At 42.4% G+C, this 12,569-nt stretch overlaps 1 protein-coding gene across 1 annotated transcript in view; it reads right to left on the bottom strand.

The window, feature by feature from the left end:
• Nucleotides 1-4,492: 4,492 nt before the first annotated feature.
• The window catches only part of LOC122931619 (opticin-like), a 242,378-nt gene continuing 234,301 nt past the window's right edge, over nt 4,493-12,569 (bottom strand). Inside the window, exon 6 of the mRNA XM_044285695.1 lies at nt 4,493-4,663. Within this exon, the coding sequence (XP_044141630.1) occupies nt 4,493-4,663 (171 nt within the window). The remainder of the gene's footprint in view (nt 4,664-12,569) is intronic.

The following is a 12,569-nucleotide window of genomic DNA, read 5'->3' on the forward strand; positions in this document are numbered from 1 at the left end:
ATTTGATCAATTCGCATGCCACACAGCCAGTACAGCAAAAAGTGCCTCGCAGGGGATTATTCAACCATGTATTGGGGCTCGAAGGTGATAGTTGGATAATCATCTACCAAATGTTCAATGTCATTATCCATCTTAAGAACACTCCAATGTTTGCGCAAAAGTCACTAACTGGTCCATTGGCTGTTTTAAAAGTCGCTATTAAATTAATCTGTTTATCATCCCTTGTCGACAGACAGGATTCAATTTCTTGGTTGATGACGCAGAGCAGTTTCTCTCCATTGTGACTCGGTTCACCCAGGCTGACCGGGGATTTGGTGCCAACATTAACACCCTGACCGCGCTTCATCTTCTACACACTGCCATGCTTATGTACTCCAACAACTTGAAAAAGAAAATCCCCACACTGCCGAGTGTGGCATTTTACTCCTACCACTCCGTGCTGACTGCCTACCACTGCCTGTGTGAACCCATGCACCGCTAGTTGTTTCCTGACGGGTAGGCTCCCAGTATACCCTGGGTGCGGTTTGCTCTAGATTTCCCACTGCTTCCTACTTGCTTGCTTATTGGCATGCTGCCACCCTGCTGCTGTCTCACGGGCTGGCTGCCACCCTAACCCCCTGATGATAATCCCCTCTCTTCACCCGGCTCCCACGTGCGATCTGCTACATCATAATCCATTAATGTTTGGTTATCACTTATGTCACCCTCACCAGTCTCATGGCCACGTCCCTGACTGTTCGCAACACGTGCTACCACCTAACTGTCATCATTGATAGTTGCACGCCTAATGGAGGATGCAGCAGACCTCTCCTCCAAGTCTGTGCTGGCCTGTAGCTCTTCACTATTCTCACTAAACTCGTCCTCACTGGAAAGTGGAGCAGAGTCAGCAGCATGCATTACTTTCTGAGAAGAAGGAGCAGAAAAAGAAAGGCAGTTTCAGGACAGGTGAGAGCACAGAGGTTGTTCCTGGGCCATGACAACTAAGTGGGGTGTCAGAGGAACCCATCAATTCCTGGCTGTGTGTCACCTGAGATGATGTTTAAGAGCGAGTCAACCATTCCAGTACAGCTGGATTATTGGTCAAAACTGTCTGTTGGCAATAGTGTACAGTAACTGAATCAGTAATTTAACAGATTAAGTATGAATGTCCAAGCAAGTGTACTAGATTAGACCACCTCTTGAGACTAAGTCTGATGCACAGTTAGTCTATGTACAGCACAGCAGATTAAGTATGAATGGAGAAGTAAGTGTAGCAGATAAACATGCTTCTATATTATACTGCCTGTCTGACATATAGTAAGTCTATGTATAAACACAACAGTTTAGGTATGAATGGCGCAGCAGATGAACTATAAAAACGTGCCTATATATGAGACCACCTGTTGACAATGAGTCTGATTCACAGTGCCTATATATATTACAATACAGATTAAATATAAATGGTGCATTAAATGTACTAGATAAGCGCACCTAGATCTCCTGTTGAGACTAAGTCTGACGCACAGTAAGTCTACGTATAACAGAACAGATTCAATATTAAGCGCACAGTAAGTGAAATAGATAAACTCACCTATATATTTGACCACCTGTCGACAATAAGTCTAATGCACAGTAAGTCTATGTATAACAGAACAGATTAAGAATGAATGGCGCAGCAGGTGAATTAGATGAACGCGCCTATATATTAGACATTCTGTTGATGCTGAATCTGATGCATAGTAAGTCTATAAAAATTCTCCCTGTGATCTCTCTACACCAGGGGTGCACAACGTTTTCTGGTTGGGGGCCACATTGCGAGACTGAACCAATGACGAGGGCCGAAATTAAAATTTAAAGGTGTATTAACAACTTAAATTTTGTACTTATGGAATATTGAACACACATTATATAACATTAATGTCTAGTTACACTTCCAGGACTCCCATCTAATGGGAGAAATACATGAAAAATACATGTGGGCAGCCACAAGACATAGGCATACATGTCTGTTACCAGATGGTTGGGGGCCGCACAGAATGGTATTGAGGGCCGCATGTGGCCCCCGGGCCGCAGGTTGTGCACCCCTGCTCTACACTGTCCCTATCCAATATTCTACAATTAAGGACAGGGGAATCCCACTTATATCAGTATATGGAGGGGCAAATGAGATTATTATGCAAGCAGAAAGATAAAGGTTTGAGGCATGTGACTTAGATCTATTCACATGCTTTTGTTACCCAATCTATGCCTTTTATATTCAAACCCGAAAACAAGCCAGATGCTTGTTTTATATGTTACAAGCAAACAAGTTAATTTACAAAAGCAACTTTTCTTAGTATGATTGTTTTGTAGTGCTTTGTGCAATTTCATATCTATTCTTCAGCATTACAAACTTATAAACCTCAAATAATGTCTTTATGTGGTGAATGCCAAGGCATGATTAATAATTCATAAAAACTGACAGGATTAAAGGGGTATTCCCACAGTTATAACTAGGGATGAGTGAATAGACTTCAGATGAAACATCCGAATTCAATTCGCATAATACCTTCTTTGAATACTGTACGGAGCAAGCGCTCTGTACAGTATTAGAATGTATTGGCTCCGATGAGCCGAAGCTATTCGTTTGCGAAGTCTCACAAGACTTCTCAAAATAACTTCATAAATGAATTTCTACTGAAACAAAACATTTCTCGGACTCTGGTTCGGTTCCAAGGTAACACTTGGTTCTGAACCCAAGTTAGAGTAATGTTTTTTTACAGTAGTAATTTATTTATGAAGTTAATATGCAAAGTCTTGCGAGGCTTCACAAACGAATAAATTTGGCTCATCAGAACCAATACATTCTGATACTGTACGGAGCGCCCGCCCCATACTGTATTCAAATGAAGTATTATGTGAATCGACTTCTGAGGTTTCATCCGAAGTCGATTCGCTCATCCCTAGTTATAACCTATTCCCAGGTACACTTGGTCCGTATGCATATGTAACAAGCCAAGTGAAGGCATTGGATGTGCTTCTGGTAAGAAATGGGGACTGGGGTCTTTCTAGTTTCATCATTATCATTTACACCTACTGTAATTTACAAATTAAATGTATCTTGATTTCTAAATATAATGTACAAATACAGAATATAATACTATATAGTGATGGTGGTGGCTGCTCTCCTATATAACCTATGGTATGGTGCTACAAGTCCAGGGAGTGGACACCCTACCTCTCTGGATAAAGTAGAAATAAAAATATGTATGTGGACGAGCACTCTACCAATTGGCACACATTTATTATAATAAAGAATATAAAATAGCTAATAATATAAAACATATAAAACAACACAATAAAAATACATCAGTATAGCCACAATGGGGTAGATAAATATAATCAATGTCCATAAATCCTTTGTCGTGGATTGTATCTGAGGTTCTATGTAGGGCCTTCTGATGTGGCCTATGTCTCCATAGAGATCCAATGTGTCCCCAGTAATAGGTGATAGATGTGCAAAATACCTATATAACACTTGAAGGATTCGGGCAATCGACCAGTGCTTTATAAGTAAGTTGACAGTCCCATGGTATTTGGTAATATTTCGGACAGAAGAAAATAAGCTCACTGAGGAAGGGAGAGTTATTATTCCCGAAACGCGTCTGGGTTTAATGCCATACACCTGTCTATATTTCTATAATCGCATGGCCATGCAGACAGGACTTCTATACTCGAAAAACTGAATATCCGAAAAATCGAAGTTCCAAACTATCGGATCGAATACAAGAAGGACGTCACTACCGGACCATACAGGAAGTGACGCAAGCGCTATTCCGCAAGTATCGGACGCGGCCATCAAACAGAACAACGTGAGACGCCAGTCTCATACATCACCCGCTCTGTTTGAACAAACCACCCAAGTGGACTACCCATACAAAGGGGAGGTAAGCGGCTAAACAGCCGGAAAGCTTATTTTCTTCTGTCCGAAATATTACCAAATACCATGGGACTGTCATCTGACTTATAAAGCATTGGTCGATTGCCCGAATCCTTCAAGTGTTATATAGGTATTTTGCACATCTATCACCTATTACTGGGGACACATTGGATCTCTATGGAGACATAGGCCACATCAGAAGGCCCTACATAGAACCTCAGATACAATCCACGACAAAGGATTTATGGACATTGATTATATTCATCTACCCCATTGTGGCTATACTGATGTATTTTTATTGTTTTGTTTTATATGTTTTATATTATTAGCTATTTTATATTCTCTATTATAATAAATGTGTGCCAATTGGTAGAGTGCTCATCTACATACATCTTTTTATTTCTACAAATACAGAATATATTTGCATCTCTTGTTACCATTTAATGCCAATGCCATCAAGTTGAATTTCAATGCCATATTACACAAAAATAGACAAAATGTTATGGTTTATTCTAGTTTTAATTATGACACAAAGAAAACAATATTTATTGTAGTGTACCATATTTAGTTCTGTAGATTAGCAATTTGCTCTGCTCAGTAGTATTGCCCAGTAGGAAGCCTAGGTAGACAGAAATAATCATTTGCAAATTTGCTAAGGTTTATTGGGTTAGCATCCAGTCGGATATCTTCCAAAGCACTCCTGATGAAAGTGGGGTCCCGGCTATCGCAGAACGTATCTTTATACATTGTCTGGATGTTGTTATTCTGGGAATAAAAGAAAAAAGACTAAACTGAAACACTGAACACATCCAAATACTGTATGTAGCATACTTAGTATTTCATCCAATATGTTGCAGCTATGAAATTTTAAAGTTGTCTATTTTGGACAACCTCTTTAGATAGCAGGTTCTCTGAGCTGCTTGCTTCTTCAAGGAACTGCACAATAGAATGTTCTTGCAATATAAATACTGAACCCTACAGAAACAACAGGGATTGTCTCAGCAGATAAGTTACATTGGTGATATTATGGTATGATATGCCACCAATATCCAATTGACAGAGGAATGATTGTTTTTCTCCTAGTGATCACTAGAAATAGGTGGAAATGTCAGCAGTATCTTTTTATGAATGAGGCATGCTACCAATGTCTGTCCTGAGACAACCCTTTTAAAGGGAACCTGTCAACTTTATGCTGCCCATACTAATGGCAGAATAGAGACAGGCGAGTTGATTTCAGCGGTCTATCATTTATAAGTTAAAAGCAAATGGTTGTCAAGAACCAACATCACAATCATTGCAGATTAGGCCTGGAAAAGGGCCATGGCCACCTTAGAAGAGTCATGGTTATTCATGAACTCTTGCTCTCTGCCCACCTGCTGATGATTTACAGGCTTCTACCTAGTTTTCGCCCTTTATTTCTAGGAGAGAACTGCCAATCATCAGCAGATGGGTGAGAGTGCAGGAGATTATGAATAACCATGACTTTTCTCAAGTAGACTCTTTTCAAGGCATGTGCTGCAATGATTATAATAAGGTTCTCAGCAACCACTGACTTTTAGCTCATGAGTGACACACCGCTGAAATCAGCATTTCTGTCACCATTTTATGCTGCCATTTTATGTTCCCTTTAACCACTTCAACCCCCCTAGCTGAAACACCCTTAATGACCAGGCCACTTTTTACACTTCTGCACTACACTACTTTCACCGTTTATTGCTCGGTCATGCAACTTACCACCCAAATGAATTCATTCGGTCATATTTCATTGCTGCTGCCATTTTTACATTTTTTGTTATTAATCAAAATGTAAACATTTTTTTGCAAAAAAATGACATTTTTCACTTTCAGTTGTAAAATTTTGCAAAAAAAAAACAACATCCATATATACATTTTTCACTAAATTTATGGTTTTACATGTCTTTGATAAAAAAAAAATGTTTGGGCAAAAAAAAGAAATGGTTTGGGTAAAAGTTATAGCGTTTACAAACTATGGTACAAAAATGTGAATTTCCGCTTTTTGAAGCAGCTCTGACTTTCTGAGCACCTGTCATGTTTCCTGAGGTTCTACAATGCCCAGACAGTACAAACACCCGACAAATGACCCCATTTCGGAAAGTAGACACCCTAAGGTATTCGCTGATGGGCATAGTGAGTTCATAGAACTTTTTATTTTTTGTCACAAGTTAGCGGAAAATGATTTATTTTTATTTTTTTCTTACAAAGTCTCATATTCCACTAACTTGTGACAAAAAATAAAAACTTCCATGAACTCACTATGCCCATCACAAAATACCTTGGGGTGTCTTCTTTCCAAAGTGGGGTCACTTGTGGGGTAGTTATACTGCCCTGGCATTTTAGGGGCCCAGATGCGTGAGAAGAAGTTTGAAATCAAAATCTGTAAAAAATGACCGGTGAAATCCGAAAGGTGCTCTTTGGAATGTGGGCCCCTTTGCCCACCTAGGCTGCAAAAAAGTGTCACACATCTGGTATCGCCGTACTCAGGAGAAGTTAGGGAATGTGTTTTGGGGTGTCATTTTACATATACCCATGCTGGGTGAGAGAAATATCTTGGCAAAAGACAACATTTCCCATTTTTTTATACAAAGTTGGCACTTGACCAAGATATTTATCTCACCCAGCATGGTTATATGTAAAATGACACCCCAAAACACACTCCCCAACTTCTCCTGAGTACAGCGATACCAGATGTGTGACACTTTTTTGCAGCCAAGGTGGGCAAAGGGGCACACATTCCAAAGAGCACCTTTCGGATTTCACAGGCTATTTTTTTTACACATTTTGATTGCAAACTACTTCTCACGCATCTGGGCCCCTAAAATGTCAGGGCAGTATAACTACCCCACAAGTGACCCCATTTTGGAAAGAAGACACCCCAAGGTATTCCGTGAGGGGCATGGTGAGTTCCTAGAATTTTTATTTTTTGTCACAAGTTAGTGGAATATGAGACTTTGTAAGAAAAAAAAATCAAAATAAAAATCATCATTTTCCGCTAACTTGTGACAAAAAATAAAAAATTTTCGGAACTCGCCATGCCCCTCATGAAATACCTTGGGGTGTCTTCTTTCCAAAATGGGGTCACTTGTGGGGTAGTTATTCTGCCCTGGCATTCTAGGGGCCCTAATGTGTGGTAAGTAGTTTGAAATCAAAATGTGTAAAAAATGACCTGTGAAATCCTAAAGGTGCTCTTTGGAATGTGTGCCCCTTTGCCCACCTAGGCGGCAAAAAAGTGTCACACATGTGGTATTGCCGTACTCAGGAGAAGTTGGGGAATGTGTTTTGGGGTGTCATTTTACATATACCCATGCTGGGTGAGAGAAATATCTTGGCAAAAGACAACTTTTCCCATTTTTTTATACAAAGTTGGCACTTGACCAAGATATTTATCTCACCCAGCATGGGTATATGTAAAATGACACCCCAAAACACATTCCCCAACTTCTCCTGAGTACGGCGATACCACATGTGTGACACTTTTTTGCAGCCTAGATGCGCAAAGCGGCCTAATTTCCTTTTAGGAGGGCATTTTTAGACATTTGGATCCCAGACTTCTTCTCACACTTTAGGGCCCCTAAAAAGCCAGGGCAGTATAAATACCCCACATGTGACCCCATTTTGGAAAGAAGACACCCCAAGGTATTCAATGAGGGGCATGGCAAGTTCATAGAATATTTTTTTTTTGGCACAAGTTAGCGGAAATTGATTTTTTTTTTTTCTCACAAAGTCTCCCTTTCCGCTAACTTGGGACAAAAATTTTAATCTTTCATGGACTCAATATGCCCCTCACGGAATACCTTGGGGTGTCTTCTTTCCGAAATGGGGTCACATGTGGGGTATTTATACTGCCCTGGCATTTTAGGGGCCCTAAAGCGTGAGAAGAAGTCTGGAATATAAATGTCTAAAAAATTTTACACATTTGGATTCCATGAGGGGTATGGTAAGTTCATGTAAGATTTTATTTTTTGACACAAGTTAGTGGAATATGAGACTTTGTAAGAATTTTTTTTTTAAATTTCCGCTAACTTGGGCCAAAAAAAATGTCTGAATGGAGCCTTACAGAGGGGTGATTGATGACAGGGGGGTGATCTGGGAGTCTATATGGGGTGATCACCCTGTCACTGATCACCCCCCTGTAAGGCTCCATTCAGACGTCAGTATGTTTTGCGGATCCGATCCATGTATCCGTGGATCCGTAAAAATCATACGGACGTCTGAATGGAGCTATCACGACCGGCGTGCCTATCACATACGTGACACAAAGGGAGGGAAAAGGGAAGGCTCTGTCCAAGGGAGAGGGAAAGGTGGTGACCCCTGACTCACCTTGCGGCTGGCACCTGACTGCCCTGACGTCCCTAGACGGGTTCCTCACCCGAAACCCTGGCTTTTCCCTAAGATGAGCCCTAGATAGTCCGCACCACTAACTCTAAAGGAAAACACCAAGGGGAGGACAGACAATACAGACAACATATAATCCCAGGTGGGCGACAACAGAAGACAACAAAAAGCCCAACAGGGATCCGGAGGGTAACACTCTGGAACAACAACCAGGATTCACAGCTCCAGTGGGTCAGTATAGAAGTCCAGGCAGGAAGCTCTATATCTGGCAACCAGAGAAGTGAGAGAGGAGAATATAAGGAGATTGGGAGTGACAGACAAGAAACAGCTGAGGAGGAGAAGCTACGGATCCTGAAGTGAGACAAAAAGGATAGTAAGGCAAACACAAAAAACTATCATTAAGAAACAGCGTGATCTTTAGACATAGAGCGCGCAGCCATCCGCGACTTCCTGACCCCGGGTATAACAGAGTCAGACGTGGCTCTTGACACCCTTGTGACAGTACCCCCCTTTCTACGAGGGGCCTCCGGACACTCAGGACCAGGTCTCTCAGGATGAGAGGCATGGAAAGCCTGAACTAACCTGTTGGCGTTTATCTCTGACGCTGAAAACCACATTCTTTCCTCGGGGCCGTAACCCCTCCAATGCACCAGATACTGAAGAGAGCGGCGGACCAGACAAGAATCAACAATTTTGGATATTTGAAACTCCAGATTACCATCCACAACAACAGGAGGGGGTGGCAGCGGTGACGGTTCTAGAGGTGGAACATACTTCTTGAGTAACGACTTATGGAAGACGTTATAGATCTTAAAAGTCTGAGGTAGCTCCAGGCGAAAAGCCACGGGGTTAATGACGGCTACTATTTTGTAAGGACCAATGAACCTAGGACCCAGTTTCCAAGAGGGAACCTTCAACTTAATATTCCTTGTAGATAACCATACATAGTCATTCACTCCTAGGTCCGGACCTGGCGACCGTTTCTTATCAGCCATGCATTTATATTTACCTCCCATATTTTTCAAGTTAGCTTGCACCTTCTGCCATACAGATGAAAGAGATGAAGAAAACCGTTCCTCTTCGGGAACCCCAGAAGACCCCCTCCCTCTTTGAAAGTACAGAATTGGGGATGAAAACCATATGCACCAAGAAATGGTGACTTGCCAGTGGATTCCTGACGACGATTATTTATGGCAAACTCGGCTAACGGTAAATATTATGACCACACCTCATGATTTTCAGACACAAAACACCTTAGATATGTCTCAAGGTTTTGGTTGGTACGCTCAGTCTGTCCATTCGACTGAGGTTGGAAAGCTGAGGAAAAAGATAAGTGTACCCCCAAACGGGAACAAAAAGCTTTCCAAAACTTAGAAATAAATTGGGTTCCCCGATCCAAAACCACATCGGAAGGGACCCCGTGAAGCTTCACGATTTCACTGATGAACACCTGAGCAAGAGTCTTAGCATTAGGAAATGCGGGTAGCGCAATAAAGTGTACCATTTTGCTAAACCTGTCTACTACAACCAAGATAACTGTTTTACCTGCAGACAAAGGTAAGTCAGTGATGAAATCCATTGACAGATGTGCCCATGGCCTATTGGGAATGACAAGTGGCAATAAAGACCCTGCAGGATGTGTATGAGAGACTTTCGCGCGTGCACAAGTAGAACAAGTAGACACAAAATCCATTACATCCTGACGCAACCTTGGCCACCAAAAATGACGAGACAATAGCTCCAAGGTTGCTTTACTACCCGGGTGCCCAGCAAGTGCCGAATTATGATGTTCCTTTAATAATTCGAGATGCAGGTTTAACGGTACAAACAATTTCTCTGAGGGGCAAGAGACCGGGGCGTCCCCCTGGGCCTCTAACACCTTCCCCTCCAGAACAGAGTGTACAGCAGAGACAACCACTCCTCTTTGTAAAATGGGTACCGGATCACTAACATTACCTCCTCCAGGGAAACTACGAGATAATGCGTCTGCCTTGGTATTTTTTGCCCCAGGACGATAGGTGATGACAAAGTTAAACCTGGTAAAAAATAGCGACCACCTAGCTTGTCTAGGGGTGAGACGCTTAGCCGATTCGAGGTACAGAAGGTTTTTGTGATCCGTAATCACTGTGACGGGGTGGATTGCTCCCTCTAAGAAGTGACGCCATTCTTCAAACGCTAGTTTAATCGCTAATAGTTCCCTATTTCCAATATCATAGTTTTTCTCAGCTGTAGATAATTTTTGGGAAAAGAAAGCACAAGGACACCATTTGCCAGGAGACGGACCCTAAGACAGTAAAGCCCCCACTCCCACCTCTGACGCATCTACTTCAACAATAAAAGGCTGGGAGACATCAGGTTGAATTAGAACAGGTGTCGAAGTAAATCTCTCTTTTAGAGAGGAAAATGCAATTTTAGCGGCGTCAGACCATTTAGAAAAATCAGTCCCCTTCCTAGTCATGTCAGTAAGGGGTTTGATGATCACTGAATAATTTTTAATGAACTTTCTATAGAAATTTGCGAAACCCAAAAACCGTTGTAGAGCTTTAAGGTTCTCAGGAAGATCCCAATCTAAAATTGCCTGGACCTTCCTAGGATTCATACGGAAACCTGAAGCAGATAATAGATATCCTAGGAACTGTATTTCCTGAACGGCGAAGACACACTTTTCAATTTTCGCATATAATTTATTCATTCGTAGGACCTGCAGTACCTGTCTGACATGTACTTCATGTGTTTTCAGATCAGCCGAATAAATTAAGATATCATCTAGGTATATCACCACAAACCTGCCGATAAGATGACTAAAAATATCATTAACAAAATGTTGGAAGACAGCAGGAGCATTGGTCAGACCGAAAGGCATGACTAAATTTTCATAATGCCCCTCAGGGGTGTTAAAAGCTGTCTTCCACTCATGCCCTTCCTTGATGTGAATCAGATAGTAGGCCCCTCTAAGATCAAGTTTGGAGAACCACTTAGCACCCGCAATCTGATTAAAAAGGTCAGGAATGAGAGGAAGAGGGTATGGGTCTCGGATGGTTATCCGGTTTAGCTTGCGGAAATCTAGGCAAGGACGCAGGCCCCCATCTTTCTTTTTAACAAAGAAAAACCCTGCAGCCACGGGTGAAGAAGAGGGTCTGATGTGTCCCTTAGCCAGACTCTCGGAGATATAATCTTTCATGGCTTGTCTCTCAGGACCCGAAAGATTATATAACCTGGTCTTGGGTAATTTTGCACCGGGAATCAGGTTAACCGGGCAATCATAAGGACGGTGAGGTGGTAACTTCTGACAACCCTTTTCAGAAAAAACGTCCTCAAAGTCCGAAACAAATGTAGGTAGGGTAGCTATGGAGGCGAATAAGCAATTGCTATTTAAGCAATTTTCTCTGCAATGCTCACTCCACTCCAATATCTCCCTGGCCTGCCAATCCACCACAGGATTGTGCGCTAGCAACCAGGGAAGACCCAATACCACAGGAGAGGGAAGGCCCTCCAGAGCGTAACATGAAAGACACTCATTATGGTGGTCCCCTACCCGAAGGTGTAAGTTATGGACAATGTGAGTGAGGTTTCTCTGAGACAGAGGAGCAGAATCAATAGCGAATATGGGAATAGGTCCCTGCAGCGTACAGAGAGACAAACCCATAGTGCGGGCAAAATGGGCATCAATCAAATTTACCCCTGCTCCACTGTCTAAAAAGAAAGAAATAGTCTCTGTCTTAACACCAAAAACAATAACTGCTGGCAACAAATTGAGATGTTCGTATGGATAAAACGTATACCCCCCGGCTGACATCCTCCGCACAGCCTGGGGTTAGTGGTTCCGACGGTCTTTTGTTTTTGAGAAAGGAAGGACAGACATTAATGAAATGACCCCTTTCCCCACAGAAAAAACCAACCCCACGCCTACGGCGAGCCTCAGGAGGATGGACCTGACGAGTAGTTCCTCCTAGCTGCATTGGCTCGTCTAGGTCAGTACAGACTAACTGCTGCTTGGGAGAGGTTACCAATTGCTCAGGAATTTTCAATCTCTCCCTAAGACGTCTATCTATTCTGATAGAGAGGGACGTAACAGCATCAAGGGAAAGGGGAGTCTCATACAGCGCAAGCGCATCCTTAACCCTTTCGGATAACCCAGAGCAGAACTGACTCCTGAGAGCCGGGTCGTTCCACTGAGTATCCGTAGCCCACCTACGGAACTCTGCTGGCTGATCTCCCTGTAGGAGTCTCCGTAACTTCGACTCAGCCAGGGCGACTTGGTCAGGGTCATCATATATGAGACCCAAGGCCCCAAAAAATTCATCCACTGACCGGAGAG

This window comes from Bufo gargarizans, chromosome 3 (assembly GCF_014858855.1).
Source record: "Bufo gargarizans isolate SCDJY-AF-19 chromosome 3, ASM1485885v1, whole genome shotgun sequence".
NCBI lineage: Eukaryota > Metazoa > Chordata > Amphibia > Anura > Bufonidae > Bufo > Bufo gargarizans.